Here is a 20,283-nt window from a genome sequence, read left to right on the forward strand (position 1 = left end):
AGCCCACTTGGGGGGACAGAGATACGGGGGAGAATGCCCACCTCTGGGAAGCTGAAACAGGCAGCCACTATGCCCACTACCCACTATGCACCTCGCCCTCCACCTGGGCCGCCCTGAGCAGAATGTGGGCAGGCAGCAGAGCCAGCACTAGAGATCCCCAAAGAGACAGAACCTTTCAGGACAGGAGCTGCCTGTGGTCTGCTAGCAGCAGTGGACTTGCCTTGGGTCTCCTCTGGAGGTGGGTGGTGAGTACCCTCACCAGGAGGGGCCTGCCCAGCTGTTCAGGACACTGGCTCCCAGCAAGCAAGCACCCACACTAGCTCCCGGGATCACAGCCTCAGGGCCTGGGTGCAGCTCAGGTGGGGCCTGGCCTCTGGGAGCTGCAGTTCTCAGGAGGGAGGGCCCCTTCCCAGTCCTGCCCCTTCCCAGCTGGGTCCATAGCCCGTCAGTGAAACGGGGCAGCTCAGGCCCAGGAGTCACAGGACAGGTGTGCTGCAGGGACCCCTCCCGCCCCCCACTGCTGCACACAGGTGATACCAGGTGGCACAGGCCTCAGCAAATGGCCATTTCTTTCGGGAACTCTTGCTCTCTCTCCTGCCCACGTGGCCCTGTGCTGGAGGCTCCCCTTTCCCACGCTGCCCTGTCCATCCCAGCCCCTCACCTGAGACTTGCCTGCTGCTAACTGCCAGGCTGGTGGCCAGACCTCACCTGGTGTGGCCAGAGGCAGGCAGAGGGCTGCAGAGCTGAGGGCCCAGCCAGGCCTTGGTCTCGCCCAACAGCTTCCAATCCAGATCTGTTTCCCAGTTCTAACTGGGACAGGCCTGATGCTCAGTTCTTAGGGAGGTGACCCTGCCCTTCAGCTCCATAGGGCTGTGGCCACATCAGGTTCTTGGCTGCCTGACCCTCACATTGGCTCCCCAAGGCCAGGCCTTACCCTGGACCTCACCCATTGTGGATCATGCCTTCAATATCCTATTCCAGACAGTGAGGTCCTGCCCACTGTTGCGTGGATGCAGCCCTCTCCTGACCTCTGGGGACCTGGTCTGAGGCCGAGGTTCCTGCTCCCCCCAGGGCTCCATGCAGGTGTGTCCTTTGGCTCTTAACTCTGGTATTTGGCTCCTGGGCTCCCAGGGGGCCTTGGTCAATGGGTGGCCCTTGGAGTGGGGTCCGAGGTGCTACGGGTTACAGCAGGACCCTGGGGCAGCTGCGACGCATGCCACAGTCCACCACTGCAGAAAATGGGTGGGGGGCTGTCTTTGAAGACCGGGTGGTCAGCAGTGAGACCAGGAGGGCAGGTGAGGCCCAGTGGTTCTGTGCACAGGGCCTGAGGAACTCGAGTGGTTGCTGGCCTAGACACCACTCGGGGGTCAAAGGTGGCGGCTCCTGCCACCATCCCGTGGCTTGCTGTGCTCATAAGCTGTCATTTCCCTGGCAAGTCCCCCCAGGGAGACGTCAGGGAGGGCTGAGGCCAGGCCTAACACAGGTGGGCGTGCCCAGGGGCCCAGCATCAGGCAGCAGCTGGCTCCCTGGGGAGACCTGCTCTGGGATAGAGGCCACCAACCCTCGAAGTGCTGTTTACTCAGTGTGGGTCACCTGCTGCCTGGTGTGGGACAGGGACACATGTTCCAAGGGGGTCACCACTGCCTGCATAAAGACGGGCACTCAGAGACCTAAAAACCCTGCAGAATGTTCTGGAAATGACTCAGTGGCTGAGGCTGGGATGGCCAGGGTCTCCGTGACCACATCCAGCCCCACAGGGCTCACAGGGGACAGAGGCCTGCGCATGCTGCCTATGGAGGGATACCCTCCTGCCTCAACCACACAAGATACCGCACCATGTTCCATCCACAATCAAGGCTGTATTTATCTTTGTTCTTAATATGGAAACAGAATGCTTAAAACAACCGGAGTCCACAATAGAAACGGCAGGCTGAAAATAAGAACAGCACAGAACAGGCCAGGAAGCCCAGGAGACAGGAGCAGGTGTAGGGAGCTGGCCACAGCAGATGCTCACAGCGGGAGGAGAGCAAACCCAAACCCAAGCAGGGCAACGCTGGGACAGGCTCTGGCTGACCTGATGGCTCCATGGGGGAGAGAAAGAATCCTGGTTACCTTTTTCTCGTAACCAATCTTTAGGCTCTTGCACTCCTAAAATCCTACTTATTGGCTCTGATTCTGAGGATCCACAGGTATGTTCCTTGAGGCCAGCCAATCCTAAAGCCCACATGAGCCAAAGCAGAAGGTGCCTAGGAGTGTCACCTGCCCTACGGCCACTCCTGGAAGGCCCAACTGTGACCACAGGCAGCCTCCCAGTGAGCTGCAGGGGCTGGAGGAAGTCCACAGGAACCTCTTCCCCAGAGCCTGGGGTTGGGCCTTAGAGTGCTTGCATAGTTGAAGGGTGATGGCTGCAGGTAGACTTCCAAGAGTGTTTGCTACTGACAGCAAGTTGAGTTTTGTGACCATGTTAAGTCACCAGAGGGGCTTCTGGAAGCTTATAAAGACTACCGAGGTTAAGAATTTAATGTCTTATATTTATATTAAGACTATTTACATTTGTTTATTTTTTAAAAAAACAAACCGAAAAAAAAAAAATCCTCCTCACACTTCTGCATAAAAGAATAAGGAGAAAAAAACCCAAAGTTTTGTACATTATTATTAATTCTTATTTTAATATATATCTGTAACTTCGGTTCCAAGTACCAAGGGGATGGGGTGGCCAGGGCCGGCCTGAGCGGGAGCCTCACAGTGTGCTGGACAAAAAGACCGCGTTCTCTCCATAAATAAGACAAAGAAACCCTGGGGCTGGAAAGGGATCTGAGGCCAGTAAATCACAAATCCCAACTAAAAAATTTTTTTTTGGTTCTTTTAAATGTCTGAGAGCACAAAATTAAGAAAAATACAAAACCATTAAAAACGCTTCTCACCTGTGGGGGGAAAGATACAAAGGTGGATTTTCCCAGGGGCCTAATCTCGACTGGAAAACCGTCCCCTGCGCTCCAGGGCTCGCGCTGCGGGGACGCGGAGGGGCTGTGCTTGCGCGGGGTTCGCGCCAGGAGCGTTCGGGACAGCGCGCATCTGCTGGAGAGCAGCCCCAGGGCTACCGCGCCTCCACCTCCTGCGGGTTGCGCGGCGGAGAGTAGTCGCGCGCCTCGCTCGGGCCCAGCGCCAGCGGCGTAGTCCTGGGGCGCGCGGGGACCCCGGCCGCGGCCACCAGCGGGGGCGGCGCGCCGAGCGCGGCGGCGGGAGGGGTGCGCGCTAACAGCGCGCCGTGCAGGGCGGCGGGCCCGAGGCGCGCGTAGTGCAGCGCGCCCAGCAGCGCGGCGCCGTCGGGGCCGGGTGCCCGTGCACGCTCCAGGTCCTCGCGGCGCGCATCCCGAAGGCGCTCGGGGCTGTAGTCGTGCGGCTCGCGGTCGCGATAGGGGCGCTCGGCCGGCTCCGGGGGCGCGGGGCCCGCGCGGCGTGGCAGCTCCAGGCCGCGGTAGGCCTCGCGCAGAGGCTCCCATGAGAAGCCCGGTGCGCCCAGGCGCTCGCGGCCCGGGCCCGGCTGCGTGGGCGCGGGGAGCAGGCCGCCGCTTGCGGGCTCTGGCGCTTCATCCTCCCTGCGCTCCTCCTTGACCTTCACGTCGCTCTGCGGACGCTCGGGCGGCTCCGGTGGCCTGCCCGGCTCTCGACCCAGCAGGCAGGCCAGGCGCAGGCTGTCGCCCAGGGCCGCCTTGCTGTAGGGCGACGGCGGGCGCGCGACCAGCGTGGCGCCATCCTCCTTGGCAGGTGAGTGGCTCTCCTTGACCCGGGGCTCTGCCTCGCGCTCTGCCGGGGCCCCAGCTCTGCCCAGCTCCCCCTGGCCGCGCAGCAGGAGGCTGCTGATGGGATGGCCCAGGGGAGCTGCAGGGGAGGCGCGGCTCAGCAGGCGTGTCTTCTCCAGGAGGTCTCTGGGGGCGACAGGGCAGACCCGTCACTAACAGGTGGCCCTGGACAGCTGTTGGCTGAGTTGCCTTCTAGCACAGTGGAGGCTGTCTGGGCAGAACCTTCAGTACCCTGGGTCCAACACCATACTTTCCCCGCCCCAGGCCAAGCTCACAGTTCTTGCCCACTGTGGCCACCACCCCAGCCCAAGGAAATGAGATGCTGGCTGGCCAGCCCTGAAGTGTGGCTTCCTTTGGGGCAAAATCCAGCTGTCCACCTGTGCTTTTAGCCTCTGCCATGGAAGACGGCTCTGGACAATTAGCCCAGCAGCTGCCCACGAGCCCCCCCCCCCCGCCCCCAACTAGCCTGCGTCAGGCAGCAGAGGCCATGGCTTCCGCCTTGGGAGGGGCTCCTGAGTTCACTCACCCTTGTCCCCCAAGACACACCTGTGCATACTAGGGGACCACAGGGCTGCCACACTGGCTAGTTCTGCTCAAAGTCATGCAGCAAAGGATCCCTGCCCCTCACAGGGGGCAGAGCAGAGCCACCAGGGCAGGCACGACTACAGGGCCACCAAGGAGAGCTGTGTGGATAGCCTGGCCCATGAGGCTCCTGTGGCATGCCTGTGACTCCAGGGTCCCCTTCCCCACCTCCACTGAACCCTCAGAGGTGATACTGGGGCTGTAGCCTGTGTGCAGGCCCTGTGGGAATGTCATCCCACATTCTCGTGGCCACTGTGACGTGCAACCCCTACCTCCTGTGCTGACCCTGATGGCTGCCCTCTCCCATGTATGTGCCCATGATCAATGCCACCCTGACCCCAGAAACAGTCTGCAGCAGCAGGCAATGGCCCCCAAATCCAGCAGGACCTCAGGGCCTTCCTGCTCCTGGGCCTTCCTCTTGACCTCTATCTCTCCGAAGAGATGCCCCAAATCCAGATTCTGGGATGATGACATGTGGCAGTGCTTGTGGAGGGCCCTGCCAAGGCTCGCTGGGCCACAGGACAGTGATAGGCTGGTCATGCTGGGAGCTTTACCCTAGTACCCATGTCTGCTGGGCACCCATGGACAAATGATTATAGAGGGTGGACAGGGCCACAGGTGGGAAGCAATACGCGCCCGACCACCTCTGAAGCCCAACCTCCCCAAATTCAATGCCGATACACAGACCAGGGACCACCTGCCACCATGAGCCTGCGGCCAGCCCTGTGAGCTGGAAGCTAGAAGCAGAGCCAGGCAGGGACCCAGGTCCTCATGCATTCAGGCAAGGGCTCTGCCTCCAGGCACCACCACAGGGTCTCCTGGCTGCATCTCTGCCCGGCTGCTCTTCCCTGGCCAGCTGCTGGCCCTCCTGTCCATAGGGTGGGGCTGCCTGGAATGTGGCTGTTGGGACCCTTAGGTTAGCCTTCACTGCACTCCCAGACTTCCTCGGGCAGGCTGGGTCTGTGTTCGACACTGAGCTGTGCAGAGGGGGCAGGTGGGCGGGAGGGAGGAGGGCCTGGGCCTGTTACTCACCGCTCCCGCTCCCGCTCCTCCCGGCCCTGGTCTGGCTCTCGGTCGTGGCTGGTCAGGGCTGCGCTGTGCTCTGCCTCCTGGGGCTTGGGCCATGGGGGCGGTGTGGGGAAGGAGGGGGGCGTCCGGTGTAGCCGGCTCCAGGCCTCGTGGGGGCTGGGCAGGCCGTGTAGCGTGGAGCCCTCCTTGGGGGCAAAGATGCTGCCCCCTGGAGCTGGGGTGGGAGGTAGGGGCAGAGGCAGGAAGGTGAGCCAGACAGACCCCCTCCTCTCCCCTTCCATGCTGACCCAGGACCCCAGCCCCTGCCCAGGGGTCACTCACTCAGTGTGTGGCTGCCCAGGCCTCCGAAGGCATGGCTGCCCAGGCTCCCCAGGCCCCCGAAGGTGCTGGATCTGCTGAAAGGGCCTGTGGGCAGTGGGAGCTCAGGGTCTGCAGGGCTGGGTGGGGCTCCCTGACCCCTGGCCCAAGGAAGGCAACTCCAGAAGCTTCCAGCAACAGGGCCACTTCCCACCCACTCAGCCCCAGCCCTGAGGTCTGCAGAGCAGACTGTACAGGCCCCAGGGCACCCACCTGCAAGGTGACCAGCAGGCAGGAAGCTGTGATGGGCTGAGGGTCCGCAGAGGCTGGAGGCAGGGTGGGCGGCACCTGGGTGAAGGGCTGCGGTTGACAGAAGCCCAGAGAGCACACCTGGAGGTCCTGTCCGCAGCGTGGCTCATGGCTGGGACACCCCAACTTCCCCTGAGAACCCCCAACCTCCCATTCACTCCTCTTCATCCCACTGTGGAATAGGATGTGTCTGGAGTAAGAGTGAAATTCAGGACTCTCCCAGATCTGGCCATAGCGAGGCCACCTGGGGTAAGGGAGGCTGGCTGCAGTGGACTCCAGAGGGAAGAGGGCCAAGGGAAGTGAGTTCTCAGCCATGTGACTAAAAGTGATCCTAGCTACTTCAGGGATTGGGTCTTGGGTACTGAACACAGTATCCCTATCTGTGGACTTCTGAGACACAGGGCCCAGCCCACAAGAGTCCCTCTGGGTGCACTAGCACCCAACAACCAACCCTGTGGGCCCAAGAACCGAATGTGTGGGGGATGGGTCTGAGGTGCTGCTGAGCAGGACCCAGTGCTGGGGAGGCCAGGGCCTGCAAGTGGGGCATGTCCTTTATCTTGAAGGTGAAGCCTCCCACCCCGGGCTACAGGGGTCAGGGCACAGAGCTTCTGGTCTACACTGACTCCCAATAGGAAAGACAGTTCCACCCTCTCGACCAGAGACCAAAAAGCCAGGACCCAGCATCTGAAGCAGGACTGGCAGGTCAGAGCAGGACCCATGGTGTGAAGCAGGAAAAGCAGGACAAAACAGGACCTGGAGGGTCAAAGCAGGCAGTGGGGAGTGGAGCAGAAACGGGCCCCTAGAATGCACATGCCAGCATGAAGGTGAAGACCAGCCTTCTAAGATCCCAACTCAAGTTCGAGAAAGGACAGCAATAGAGCACACACTAGAGGGACAGGCTTTTAAAATACTGAGGGACAGACAGACTCTGCCAGGCTGGCGGTGGGGAACCAGAGGTGTGGGCCCAGGCAATCCTGGGAGCCACCAGCTCCCTACTGGAAAAGCTCTAGTTATCAAACTAAGTCCAGAAGCAGCAGAGAACTTCAAGGGCCACAGAGCCAGCAGCAGAAAGGAACCTGCAGCTGAAAACCCTGGGCAGGGGCTGGGCCCAGGGAACCCTGCACTGAGTCCCAGGCTCCTCTCCAGAGCAGGAGAGAGGACTTGTGGCTGAACCGAGGGCCGGCCTCAGGACACCAGGCACAGCCAGCAGCGAGAGGTACTGCCCAGCGAGTGAGGCACTGTCAACAGAGGGGCCTCCACACTGCCAAGGTGAGGAGCTGCACCCCAAGGGTGGTGGACGGCAGGGTGTGGACCAAGAGAGATGCAGGCCTCAGAATCAACATGCACTTCTATTTTCTAGCAAAAGCCCATAAAAAAAATGCAATTTTACAAATGCCAATCACACAGTAAGACACACAGCATTCAGAAACGATTCTGATATGCCCTGTCCGTGGGCGGGAGGTGGTTCCTGAGTTGGCCTGTATGCTTAGCAGTACTTGGCGGAGACCAGCGGGAGGATTTAACTTAACACAGAAGAGCAAAAAGAGGGAACACCCGCGAGTCAGAGACCCAGACCCACTGGAGGTGGGGAGTACAGGGTAGGCCCAGTGCAGAGATAGGGGCCAGCTACAGCACACAGCTGCAGACTGGGGCCATATCTTGGGGCTCCAAGGAGGTGACAGGCTTTGGGGACATGTGTGTGTGTGTGTGTGCACGTGCATGCACGTGTGTACACACACAGGTTGGAGGTACTGTTCTCAGGGAGTCAGGGGTGCAAGGCTGGCCGGAGCGGGCCTCTGGGACTCACACAGGTCTAGAGAGGCCCCTCTGCACCCACAAGATGAGACTACAAACTTGCCTCATTCGCTGAGGTCCCTGCTGCACACTCCTCTCCCAGGCCAAGAACTGGTGCACACCCAGCCACCCTGTTGGTCCTGGGGACCCTGAGGCTGCCGCATCTCAGGGGGAGCAAGGCCAGGGTGGGCCCTGGGAGCATCATCCTGAGAACCCTTCTTGGGCTGCTGGGCCAAGAGGGGACAGAGCAGTGGGAAAAGGAGACCCCAGAAGGAGAGGCCACAGGCCCAGCACAGGACCCAGGGCTGAGGCCCCGACACGCAGATGAGGACCCAAGGCTGGGACGGGATGCCGAGAGTTGAGTGCCCTTCCTCCTGGCATAGAACAGCGGGCTCGGTGGCCCTCAGTCTTACCTGTGCTGGAGAAGAGAGGGCGGGCCAGGTCCTGTGGGTAGTGGAACCCCGAGAACACACCAGGGGCAGGGGGCCTGCTGGACAGGTCCAGCTTTGTGCCCACCTCCAGCTTGTGGGGGTCCAGCTGCATCTGCTGAGAAGACAAGCCATGAAGGTCTGCTGTGGACCGGCTGCCCACAGGGACCTCGGGGGGGGCACAGCCACACCCCACATGTGCTAGCAACCCAGACACATGCCCCGTGCAACGTTGCCAAGGGGAGGCCACCCTTCACAGGGGGCCCAGAGCCTGGGAGTGGCCCTTGTGCCTGCAGGTCCCAACCTGGACACACTGCTTCGGGGGACAAGCTGCCTGCACTGTGGCAAATAAACTCAGGTGGAAAAGCATAGTCACAGGCCTCAGTTACTCCAGTGAGCTTGAGTTTCCAGTGATGGAATTTAGTTACGTTTCAAAAGCTGAATTTATTAAAATGTAACAAAACCGAGAAACACTGATGGGTGCTGGCCACTCCCAGCTTGAGGGCCAGGCAGGTGGGAGGGCCCATGGCCTTCTGACCTCAGCTGATGCTGCCGAGAGGAACCAAGCCCCGGGTGCCCAGGGCACCACCAGGTGTTACTCAGATGGCCGTGGCCAGCTCGACCTTGCCACTGGCTCTCAGTGGGGACCCCCCTGCCTGGGCCTCCCCAGCATCCCTCCTCTCAGTCCTCTGGGTGCACCCAAGCACCTGCACCCTGAGACGTGGCGTCTGCTCTAGTCCCTTCTCTGCCTTCTCCCTCAGTGTGTTTATGATGGCATGATTCTTAAGGAGTGTGCGTGGCAGAGTCCTGTGTCACAGGGCTTGTTCTGACAGCAAGGTACAGGGACACAGAGCCGACTTGGCATCTTGGAAGGACCCTCTCCTGCCCTGACCAGACACCTGCACGCACAGGACCCAGGGCTCACTCCCAGTCCTGCCTGGCTCCTCCCAGGCACCCCCCACCCCCACCGCTAGCCGTGCTGGCCAAGAGCCCCTTCCCGGGCCCGCCCACCTCACCTTTGCCTTCTGCTGGTGGACATGGATCTGCCAGGCGATCTGCACGTGCACAGCGCACCACCGCCCCGGCTTCTGCGCGGAAAGGCCAGGCGTGCTCAGGGCTGCCCTCTTCCCAGCCACAGGCCACGGGTCACGCGGCCAGGTCCTCCCCAAACACACACTTACCCTGACCGCTGTCCGGTACGGGTCAGACACCTACAGTGGACAGAACAGAGGAAGGGTCACATGTGGGTCCTGCAGGGTGCATTAGGGAGGGGACAGCCCCAAGCTGATGCTGCCAGGTCATATGGGGTGGGGGTGACTTCTGACACCTACCCCAGGGGCCTTCTGCAGGAGCGTGTGGACAGCACTGGCCCGGCCTGTTACCTCAATCGGGTTTGAAGTCTGGTGGTGAAGAGAGAGCATGTCACCATGGCTGAGGAAGTCAAGATAACGAACCTCCAAACTTCGGGGTCCTAGGCTGGCCTATGCCCGGGCCACTGCCACCAGGGGCAGCCTGGCTTCCCTCAGTCCAGGGAGTTCCACAAAGGTGGGAAGGGGGTCTTGACACCAATGGCTGGAGAGAGTGGGCCACCCCCAACTGGCAGAGCCACTTGTGTAGGGGCCATGACCACACTTAGGAAGGGACACTGAGAGCCCAGTCCCTACCCTGGAGCTGCAGGGGGCTGCCCTGTGGTCACAGTGGGCCGAAAAGGGACAGCAGAGGCCCATCCCGCCCAACACCTGGCTCTTCATCTGCCCACTTAGGTAGCACTGCCTGCTCCAGAGCCCTCCTGCCTAAACTGGGCTCAGTGTGAGACCAGCCCCTCCAGGTGTGGGCAGCTTGAGTACTGCAAGGGAGGCTACAGGGGCCTTTTAAGTCAGGGTCTGCTGGAACCTGGGAGGACTCGGGGCCTGTCGCAGGATTTGTCCCAGGTTTCAGGGCCACATCTGTATCCCCTCCCCAGCAGTCAAGAAACAGGTACAGACAACAGGATGCCTGCATGCTGTGGAAGGCTCACAAGGCTGCCCTGTCCGGGGCTGAGATGGCTCACAAGCTGGCGGAGGGGAAGGCCCTGTGCTGGCTGCTGTCCACACTGGGGACCTCTGAAGCCCACTTGGGAGAGTGAGCACCCAACATAGTCCCCTCTGTAGCTACCACCCCCTCCCTGGGAACATTTCCAGTCCAGAGGCCTCCAGATCCCTAGAGCAGCTGCACAGACCTCAGACAAGCCAGCTTGGAAGACGTTCTCAGGTCAGTGGCCAGACTGTAACATGGACAAGAGGTACTCCCAGCCCCTCCTCCTCACCACCTGTGTGCCCACCCCACCTATCATGCACAGCCAGTACCTTGGGCTGAAAAGCACCCTGCAAGGACCCAAAGGGGCCAGGGTGTGTGAGCAGGGTGGGCAGTCCTGGGACAGCAGGAGGGAAGGGTGGAAAGAGCTGCAAGAGAAAGTGCTGGGTCACAGACCCTCTTGAGGAGGACTGCAGTGACCCCGTCCTCTCCCTTCTCAGGAAGATGTGTACCCTAGGCTTGCCCCAGTAACAGGCTGCAGAGGGAGACACTCACATTGGAATGTCGGAAGTAGGGGCTGTCCAGCTTGGGTGAAAACTTGTCAAACTGCGGGAAAGGAAGCGGAGATGAGGCCTCCTGAACTGGCCTGATGCCCTCTATGGGCCCATCACCCGCCCACCCTGGCCAGTGGGCAGCCGCCCCAGGGTCCCTGAGATCAGCCCCTAGCACTGAACTACGCTGGGGCTGGCAGACAAGGGCAGCCTCCCACTCTCACGTTCCCTGCTACCTGGGCAGTCTGTGCTGCTGGGTGGAGGAGAGGGCGTGAAGCCCTGAGGCAGGGCAGGGGAGCTGGGGGACACACCCCTGCCACAGACAGAGAAAGTGGCCCCACTCAGCTTTGGCTTAGGAGAGGAGCCTGGGCTCTGAGGAACACCAGGGCCCAGATCTGGCACCTGCTGCCAAGGGCCGAGCACCCAGCTAGAGTGCAGAGGCTGAGGGCCTGTTGCACGCGTGTGGACACAGGCGCCTAAGGCTGGGACAAGACATAGAAATGGGCAGAAGGGCTGGGGGGGCGAGCGGGACGGGGTGGAGGGGGCAGGGAGTGGCCACGGCCCACCCTTGGCCGTGTGCACGTGTGGAGCGTGCGTCTGCGTGTGCCTGCCATGTGCCCCCCGCCCGCCCGGCAGCACGCGGCCTACGCACCGGCAGGGGTGCAGCGGGCGGCACGAGAGGCGACGGGGGCAGCCCCGGGAAGGGGGCGAATGTGTGTTGGTGCTGGTGTGTGTGCTGGTGTGTGTGTTGGTGTGTGTGCTGGTGCTGATGGAACTCGGCCCGCAGCAGAGCCCCCGGGCCCAGGGAGGCGCCCGGCCGCTCAGCGCTCTGCACCAGAAACCGCGTGTTCAGCTCTTGCCTGAGCAGCTCGCGATCTACAAGAGAAAAAGAGAGAAGACAGAGAGGCACGTCGGCCGCGGGCTCCCGGCGGGGCGAGGCGGATAGTCACCTGGCACTCCCGGTTTTGGCAGGCCAAGCCGTGGTGGCCGCTCGCTACGTGCGGGCCCCAGGGTGGAGGTAAGAGAGGAGCCTGTGACCAAGTACCAATCAGAATCCCCGAATGAGGCTGGCAATACATGATTGGCTGGTTGAATGAGATCAACAGGCTGGCATCTAGAGGCAAGAGAGAAGTCGGTGAGCCCGCACCCTTGAGTCCCTCCGGTGCAGGACGCCAGCCTGCCCCACCCAGCTGGCTGATTCAGTTCCAGTGAGCCTCTGGAGTCCCATCCCAGGGAGCAGGGGCAGGGGCTGTCATTGCAGGACCCCCAGTCTCGGGTCCTGACACTGAGGGGTGGGGAGGGACAGAAACCCTGAAGGTCACCCCACCAGAGGCGGCCAGGGTCCAGATGGAGTAGGTCGATGTGGGAGGCCAAAGTGCAGGACCCAGGGCTGTCCGCGTATGGGACACAACCCTGGACTTGAAGCTTGGGACAAGGACAGCCTGCCGGGTCAGAGGGGCACCCTTCCCCCCACCTCTCAGGCCTCTGGGGAGTGCCTGTGGCAGAGTGATCCCTTTCCGCCACCTACCGGCAGGGTGTCCTGGGATGACCAGGCTGCTGGCGGGCAGCGCCGGGGGCGGGGGCAGTGTCGGGGGTGTGGCGAACATGGCCGCCGCGTGGTGCTGGTGCTGCGCCTGGGACCGGAGCGCCAGGTGTGAGGTAGAGAGGTGGGGGCCGGGCCCGTGCGGCGACAGCGACACGTGCTTTGCCAGGCCCAGAGGGGCGCCACTGCCCGTACTGCTGCTCCTGCTGGGGACATGGGGCTCAATGCCACCTGCAGCCCCTGCCCACTGCCGCACCCGCCCCTCAACCCCACCCACAGACCCCACCTGGAGGCCCCGCCCACCTGAGGCTGTGCAGGTGCAGCCTGTTGGGCCCGGCCTGGCAGGGGCCTGGGCCCGTGAAGGTGCTCAGCGATGGAGGCACGTGCGTTGGGAGCGGGTCCCGCTGCTGCGGGGGTGCGGGCAGCGGCTGTGGAGCGTGGCGGGGCGCCGGGGTTTCCTTCTTCACCAGGGGGCTGGCACGGGTGCTGCACGCAAGCCCAGAGGGCGCGGCAGCCGGCAAGAAGGTCTCAGTGCTGAGCTCACGGCTGCGCTCCAGGCCCGACACCTTGGGCACTGCCCCAGCCTTATTCTCCGACTTCTCGCTGTGTGCGGGGTCTGTGGGGGAGAGGGCAGGTATGGTCCTGTGGCTGGCCCCACCTGCCCAAGTGCCACCTGCCAGAAACCTGAAAGTCCAGGCCCACTAATGCTCTTGGAAGCCACCAGGGGGTCCTGTGGCCACCGCTGTTTCCAATGGGGAATCAGGCACAGGTGGGTCCTGTACTTTTACCCAAGACCACACAGTCAGGGCCTGCTGGGTGCTGCCTCTGCTTCAGCCCCTCCCAGGAGGCCTCCCTTGGAGCCTGAGCAGCCTTGCACCCACACAGGAAGAGTCCTTGCCCCCACAGTAGCCCAACGGGGAGGCAATCAGGCCCCATCTTCCAGATAGGGCCCCGTCACCTTAGGGCTTGGTCTACCCCATGCCTGTCCTCACTGGCTGGTTACCATCCTCTTTCTGATCTCTCCAGAGATCAGGGAAAGCAAGTAGCCCCACAGCCAACTGCTCCCCTTAGCCCTCCCAGGGCCTGAGGCAGGGGCCAGCGGAGGACAGACTCACCTTTCCCAGCTGCTGGTGAAAACAGCTTCTCGGAGCCCACAGAGGCCTGAGGAGAGAGCAGAAAGCTGGCCTGGGGGTGGAGGGGACAGGAGCCTGGACCCCGCTCCCAAGGCTGGGCACCCACACCCAGGGTCTGCACAGGTTTCTGACCTGTCTGGGTGCTGTGGCCTGGTGTAGGTGCCCTCTGTGCACCCCCATGCCTGAGGGCAAATGGCTGTCCTGCATGTGTTCACACTGGCCACCCAGGGACCCCTCTGCTCAAAGCAGAGGCCTAGGGGCAGGTACCCGGGGCCTGCAGACCTGTGCCTGGCTCTGCTGAGCAGAGGAAGGTGAAGCCCTCACCACCTCCTACCCTGGCTTAGTGAGCTGGGTGGGTGTGAGAGCCACCTGTTGGTTGGGAGGGACACAGCCCTTCTCCATGTTGGCGCTGGTGGAGTTCGGGTCATGATCATAGTGAGGCGGCTAAGTGTCCAGGCACGTGACTACTGAGCAGGCTGAACCCCATGGGCTACCTGACCCTCTGTCAGTCCTAGAGAGTGTGGCCCTCAGTGGCCTCATGGGGGCAGGGGAAGGGAGAACGTGGCTTTGGAGGGCTCTATATGGGTTTCCCAGACGAGTTTGAGAGAAGCTTGGGCAGGTCCTTTTTCCTAGCCTTTGATCTTTTTCACCTTCATTGAGTCATGGACTGAATATGCCCCTAGAAGCCTAGACAAACCCCAGGCCCTGATGAGATCTCAGGGCTGGAAGAGGGGGTCCCACGCAAGCCTCTATGCATAGAGCTCACTGTCCTCTTGCTGCTGCATCCAAGGGCACATGGGCAGGTGCCATCAGAACCAGCAGCAGCATGTGAGACGCCAGATCTTTTGGTGCCTTGACCTTGGACTTCAAAACTGAGCAACAGATGTATTCATAAGACCCCAGCTGGTCTGACTGGACAAAGACCCAGACACAACCCAGGTGCACCCCCCATGGCTACTGTACATTTGCAGAGTGGACACCCATCACTGGCCACCAGCCCACAGAGACCTGGCTTTCATCCCTGCCCTACCCTGGGTTCTCCCTGTACCTTCCTGCTCTGAACCTGCATACAAGTGCTGTCCCATGGTGGGCCCATGTGGTGTGCTTCCTACAAAGATCTTGGGAGCACTGCTGGATGTAGGGGACAATCAGGGAACACTGTGCAGTGCTTACAGACAGATGTGCTGCGGTCATGCCGACACATGTGCACTGTACATACGTGGGCATGAAGGTATGTGCACTTATATGTCCATCTATGAGCACGTGTACACACAGGTTACATGTGGCTCGTGTGTGTGTATGATCGGGGTGTGAACTAAGTGTGCATGTTCACAAGTCCACCCTGCCAGCAAAACCTGAGGAAGGACCTGGAGGACCGTGCCACTGGAGTCCTGGACATGAGTGACCACCCCAGGGTCCTGAGACTCCAGAAGTGCCTCCCTGAAGGAGAAGGGTCCACAGGGTGGGCAAGGAAGGCTCTGCAGGGGGAGGCAATAGGTCCAGCATCTGAACCCCACAGCTGCCACCACCAGCCTCAGGCCAGGGCCACAGCCTGCAGATGCTCTCAGAAGGACAAGGACAAGATACAGATGAGGTGCCAGGTGTGTGCTGGGCAGGGAACATGGAGCAAGCCAGCACAGGGGCTGGGCCTGCCCCCAGGGCCTCCCAGGCTACCACGCTCCCCGAGCCTGTGGCTTCCTAGACCACCGGCACAGCAGGAACCCCCATGTGGCCACAGGGGCTGTTATTACCCCCACCTGGTCTCTGCTCCTGTCCCCATAACGACCAACTGGGCTGGTTTCAGCACTGTGGAGTTCTTCACATTGGCCAAGTGTCTCTAAAACCAGTTCAGAACAAGTTGTACCCAACTGAGGACATTCCAGAGCCGCCCCCTCTCTGTGTGCCCCAACTCTACCCTGAGGTTCCTGCACCCAGGGCTGCTGTGGTCCTCACCTAACCCTCCTGGTGTCTTGAAGCCTTGCTCCACCCTAGGCCCTTCCTGGACCACTGGCGGGGCCTACCCTTTCTATGTGCTCTTTACTGTGGGCCTGCCTGTCAGATGCCCCCTCTGAGCCTGGGCCACAGCCTGGGAGGGCTGGAGCCCTCCATGCCAGCCCCTGCCAGACCAGCCAGCACAACAGCAGCTGCCCTTCCCCAGGGAGGCTGCAGGAGGTCCTGTCTGTGTGGCCACACTGACAGGCTGGGCTGCTGGGCATGGTGCCAGCTGCACAAGGCTTGATGGCCCAGCTCACCCACGCTGCCACAGGGCTCTTCCCAGAAGCCCTGGCAGCAGATGAAAAGAGGAGCCAGGGCCCAGGTGGCAGTCGCTGCCTGTGGGTCAGCAAGGAGGGCGAGGGCACTGAGGCCTCCTTGCTGGCCCACAGTGTGACCTGCCATCCACAGACAACCTGGAAGGCAGCCTCGGAAGTTCAGAGATCACCAACAAGAAGTGGGAGCTGTGGGAGACATCAGATATCTAGGCACCACATGGCTTTGCTCTCCCCTCCTCCTGCAGACTGCTGAAGGAAAGGTGTCACCTGAATGCCTGTGGCACTTAACCCAAACACTGGGGTTTCAACTCCCTAGGCTGGAAAGCTGGGTTCCCAGGCCATGAGATGGTGCCCCAAGTTCCAGGACAGCTGGAGAGCAGGGGAAGAATTAGGAGGGAGCTCGCTTTTCCCCACGGAGCAGCATCCCCGTAAAGGCTGGCAGGCAGGCAAGCAGGTCCACCCAGACCTGCGCCCAACACTGCCACAGCTAGTCCGTCTCAGCAGGCAAGTGTGCTCAGGGAAGTAGACGGCGGGCAGCCAGGGAGGCTCTGCAGGACCCTAGCATGGACCAGCTTCCACAGGCCTGAGAGGGCCTGGATGCCTGGCCAGACATGGTCCCACCAATCCAGGAAAGCTCTGAACTGACCGAGAAGCCCCCAGGTCCCAGGATCTCCTGGGGGGCTGGCACAGGTTCCAGCTGGCTTCCTAGAACGAACAGAGACACATCTTTCTGGGGCTGACCCCCACTTCCCTCCCTCATCACTTTCCCTTAAATCAGGACTTCAGAGCTGGCTGGCTGGCGGGACCAAGGAGGGTGGGGGACCCGTGCGGGCCACCGAACAGCTCTAACAACTTTCTGGGCATTATCTACAGGGGTAAGACCCAGGCACACCATCCAGCTCCAATCCTGACGCTGACCCGTGTGCGGGCGGAAGGCGTTGCTCTGGGCCAAGGCCACGGGCTGCAGGCTCTGGGTCCCGTGGGGCGTGGCAGCCAAGGTGGGCCCCACTAACCCCTTCAAGGTGCAGAACGCCGGGCTTCGGAGACGTCCGCGCGCTTTGTCTGCGAGGCCTCGCAGTGGCCGGCCGCGCCCCGCCCCAGACAAAGAGCTCAGCTGGGGCAGGTGAGCGAGGGCCGGTCCTGATGCCGCCTCAGGCCGGGCGCAGACAAAGGCGCGCGCCCCCAGGGGCCGGCCCCGCCCCCGTGCCCCTCGTGGGCCGCTCCTCGCCGCCACGCGCGTCCCGGGCGCCAGACTGACCTCGCGGAGCACAGGTCCGGCCGCCGAGCGCCGTCAGCCTGGGCCGTCGAGGCGGCCGCTCTCCGCCCCGCTCAGCCGCAGCCCGGGCCCGATGCGCGCGGAGCACGCATGTCTGCCGCGCCGACGGGCCAGGGGTGCGGGGGCACGGGGCTACGGCCCGGCGCCGTCGGGGGCGGCGCGGCTGGCGGCGGGCGCGCTGCGGGCGGCGGACGCGGCGGCGGCGAACGCGGGCGGGGGGCGGGGCGCGGGCAGGCCCGACTAATCCAGCCCCGAGGCGCGGATCTGCGGCGTCCTGGCCACCTAGGGACCGCAGGTCCCCGGTTCGGGCGCAGAGCGCCACGGGGCCTGACTCTGTATCCTCTCGGCGACAAGTTATGCGCATCTGCCACCCGGCTTACGGAGGGCAAACTGAGTCCGGGAGGAGCTGGGTTTGAAGGGCCGACAGAACCCCCGGAGTCCAGGTCCTCAGGGACCTGCAGCCAGCCCGACTGCCGGGCCTGGGTTACTCCCACAAAGCAGGCTCCACGGAGTTGCTGCCGCTGCAGAGGGCTGCACAGCGCGCCCACCTGGCCACGCGGAGCTGCCTGTGGAGACTTCACAAGGTGGCCACAAAGAGATTCGAATGCGGATCCAACCACGGGCCCCAGGTGAAGGCCAAGTGTGAGTGCCACACAGACCCAGGCCCGCAGCGGGACCTCCCATGCCAGTGTACTAACATGCCAAAACCAGAATGCATGGAATTCCCATCTGCATAGCGCTAGAAAGAATATCAGGGGAGGGAAGTGGGGGGGACGTGCTGGACAGAGTGGACAGGGCCCTTGGGAGTCTAGCTCAGGCTCAGGACTTGAGATCAAGGAGGAGCCGGTCAGTCTTCTATTTCTGAGCATCCGTTCAACAGAAGGTGGGAGCCAGGTACAGAACCCTGTGCAGGCTGGGCTAGCATTTCCCTTTCAATAGGTGGCTGGACACGCACAAACCCAGCCCCGCCCCCCCCAATCTCCAAGGGCACAGAAGAGATTGCCAACCACGAAGACCTCTGGGTGGGGATTTTAAGCCCTTTTCTTCTGCTTGAGTTATTGCCTAAAAGCACATTCTGTCCTTACCAAATAATAAAACAAAACCACTCCCAAAGTCCTGCTGTCTCCTGCCATAAAAATCAACCCGTGCCTAAGCAGAGATAGAAGCCTGAGAGCCCCCAGCCCTGTGGCCCTGACAGCCATCCCACACACAGACAAATAAACAGCCTGCACCTGGCTGCAGAGCCCAGGGCTCAGCCAGGACAAGCCCCTCCTCTAGGAGGGGTGGCAGATATCTGCTTAGACCCTGGAACTCAGGGAGAGCTGCAGGAGCTTGGGCCTCCAGGGGGCTGTGAGGAGCCCCAGTGGTGAGGCCTGCAGGTGAGGGAATGGTAGGCTCACACACCCCAGCTGGTTTTGTCTTTCCTGGTTTGATGAGGTTGGAAATCAGAAGGAAATGGAGTTAAGATAGCCAGCGAGAGGGCCATGGAGAACACTAGTCGTCCACCACAGACGGCAACCACAGGGCCAGACAGTACACGCAAACAATAGGGGCACTGGGACTGTCCGGGGCACCCCAGACTCCATGTAGCCTGACAGTGCCTGGGTGCCCTGGGAGCCCAGCATGGTGCTGGGAGCACAGAGTAGGCCAGCCTGTTCCCTGGGCCGCTGCTGCTCTGCAGGAGACAGGCCACCAGCAAGGAGAGGCAGGGGCTGGATGTGAAGACCTGTGAAGGTGGCCATGTGAGTTGAGAGGTGCGTGCAACCTCTGCACACTAGAAGAGGCAGGGGCCTCAGTGGCCTGCCTTCCCCCTGCCCACCACATTGCCTACATGGCCACAGCCATGCTAGGAATGTGGTTCTGCCCAGGACTCTGTGGGGAGGGCGGCAGCCGCCAGACCCCTAGGGCAGAACTATGCTTGATGGTGACTGTGGAGAGGAGCAAGGCCTTGACTGACACCTGGGAGCTTGCTAACGAGCTGACCACACCGCTGGATGCACCCAACACCCCTGGCTGCAGCTTCTCTCCTTAGGACTGGAAAATGCAAGATCTGTGCAAAATGGCGGAGGAAAGTGCAAACTACGAGATGGGAGCAGTACCCCTGGACAGGCCGTGCAGGTCTTGGAGGGGTGAGAGGGCCCAGCGGAGTTGGAGCTCAGGGCCAGGAAGCTGTGGGCCACCAGGGCTGCCCGGCCTTCTGCACAAGTGGACATGAGGATGAAGACAAGTTGCCTGTTGGTTCCCATCCATGCCCACTCTGAACTTCAGAACAAGAACAAGGCCTCATATGGAAATAGGGTCTTTGAATGTGGTCAAGGGAAGGAGGCCACTGCTCCAGGGATGGGTGTCCTGGCAAGAGAAGAGATAGACATAGGGAGGAGCCATGGAAGGGCAGAGACTACGGCCAGGCGGTCACAAGCCCAAGGATGCCTGAGCTACCAGGAGCTGGAACACACAGGGAGGCTGCTCTGGGCTTGCAGAAGGACCTGGCTCTGAAGCACCTGACATGTGAGAGCATGAACTGCCCACAGGCACAGCACTCAGCCTGGAGCACTGTGAATGGCAGCCACGGGGTACTGATGAGCATCCACTCTGCCTCATTGGAAGATGCTCTTGTCCAAAATAAGGCACTGCTGCATGTCCACACCGCTGCAGGACGGTCAGGGTGTGAGACTGGATGAGCACGTGGCCCTCCTGCCTCACAGCTGCCCCGAGGGGGAGCCATCTTACTTCCTTGTTTCAGGCAAAGAAACAGGCTCGAAAAGTCTCTGGCAGTACAAGGTCACCTTCAGGACACAGTCAACCTGAGAGGGCTGAGAACAGCCAGAGTCCACAGCTGGGGCTGTCCTTGGCCTCAGGGAAGGTGACTGTGGACCAAGGACGTTCAGCTGCAGGTTGCCACCATGGAGACCAGTCAGACGGCAGTGGGGGCATGCTGGGGCCTGCCTGTGACAAGGCCTCTGTCCCACTCCAGCTGCTGGGATGGTCCAGCCCCTGCTGCTGCCTGGCACCAGGGGAAACCGGCAGGGGCTCTAGAGGGAGCATATGTTCCACTCAGCTTCTGGGGGAGCCAGGCCTGCTCCTCTGGAGAGGTGAGATGGGCCAGTACACCTGTGCTGTGGACAGCCACCACCAGGCCTGTCCCCTCCCACAGCTCTGAAGAGCCAGCAGGTAGGTTGCTGCCCGTGGAGCCCCCAGGGTGCCAAAGCAGCAGGACTCAGCCTGGACTTCGGGACTTCCAGCCCACCCCCAAGT

General features: G+C 61.7%; 1 protein-coding gene across 13 annotated transcripts in view; it reads right to left on the bottom strand.

Annotated features, from left to right (window-relative positions):
* Positions 1-2,649: 2,649 nt before the first annotated feature.
* Positions 2,650-20,283, bottom strand: part of Fbrsl1 (fibrosin like 1) — a 60,457-nt gene continuing 42,823 nt past the window's right edge. Inside the window, exons 5-21 of one of the 13 annotated variants that reach the window (XM_058579743.1) lie at positions 16,399-16,457; positions 15,240-15,319; positions 13,465-13,510; positions 12,653-12,965; positions 12,335-12,555; positions 11,852-11,920; positions 11,459-11,682; positions 10,811-10,861; positions 10,588-10,683; positions 9,574-9,642; positions 9,424-9,453; positions 9,259-9,330; positions 8,228-8,360; positions 5,985-6,071; positions 5,736-5,819; positions 5,418-5,628; positions 2,650-3,929 (exon numbers count right to left, since the gene is read on the bottom strand). In XM_058579743.1, the coding sequence (XP_058435726.1) occupies positions 3,098-3,929; positions 5,418-5,628; positions 5,736-5,819; positions 5,985-6,071; positions 8,228-8,360; positions 9,259-9,330; positions 9,424-9,453; positions 9,574-9,642; positions 10,588-10,683; positions 10,811-10,861; positions 11,459-11,682; positions 11,852-11,920; positions 12,335-12,555; positions 12,653-12,965; positions 13,465-13,510; positions 15,240-15,319; positions 16,399-16,457 (2,677 nt within the window). In that variant the 3' untranslated portion in view covers positions 2,650-3,097. The other 12 variants (XM_046445925.2, XM_046445917.2, XM_046445915.2 and 9 more) reach the window with 12 other exon arrangements.

Source organism: Marmota monax, unplaced genomic scaffold, assembly GCF_021218885.2.
Source record: "Marmota monax isolate L192 unplaced genomic scaffold, Marmota_monax_Labrador192_F-V1.1 WCK01_AAM20220418_F8-fsc00200, whole genome shotgun sequence".
Taxonomy (NCBI): Eukaryota; Metazoa; Chordata; class Mammalia; order Rodentia; family Sciuridae; genus Marmota; species Marmota monax.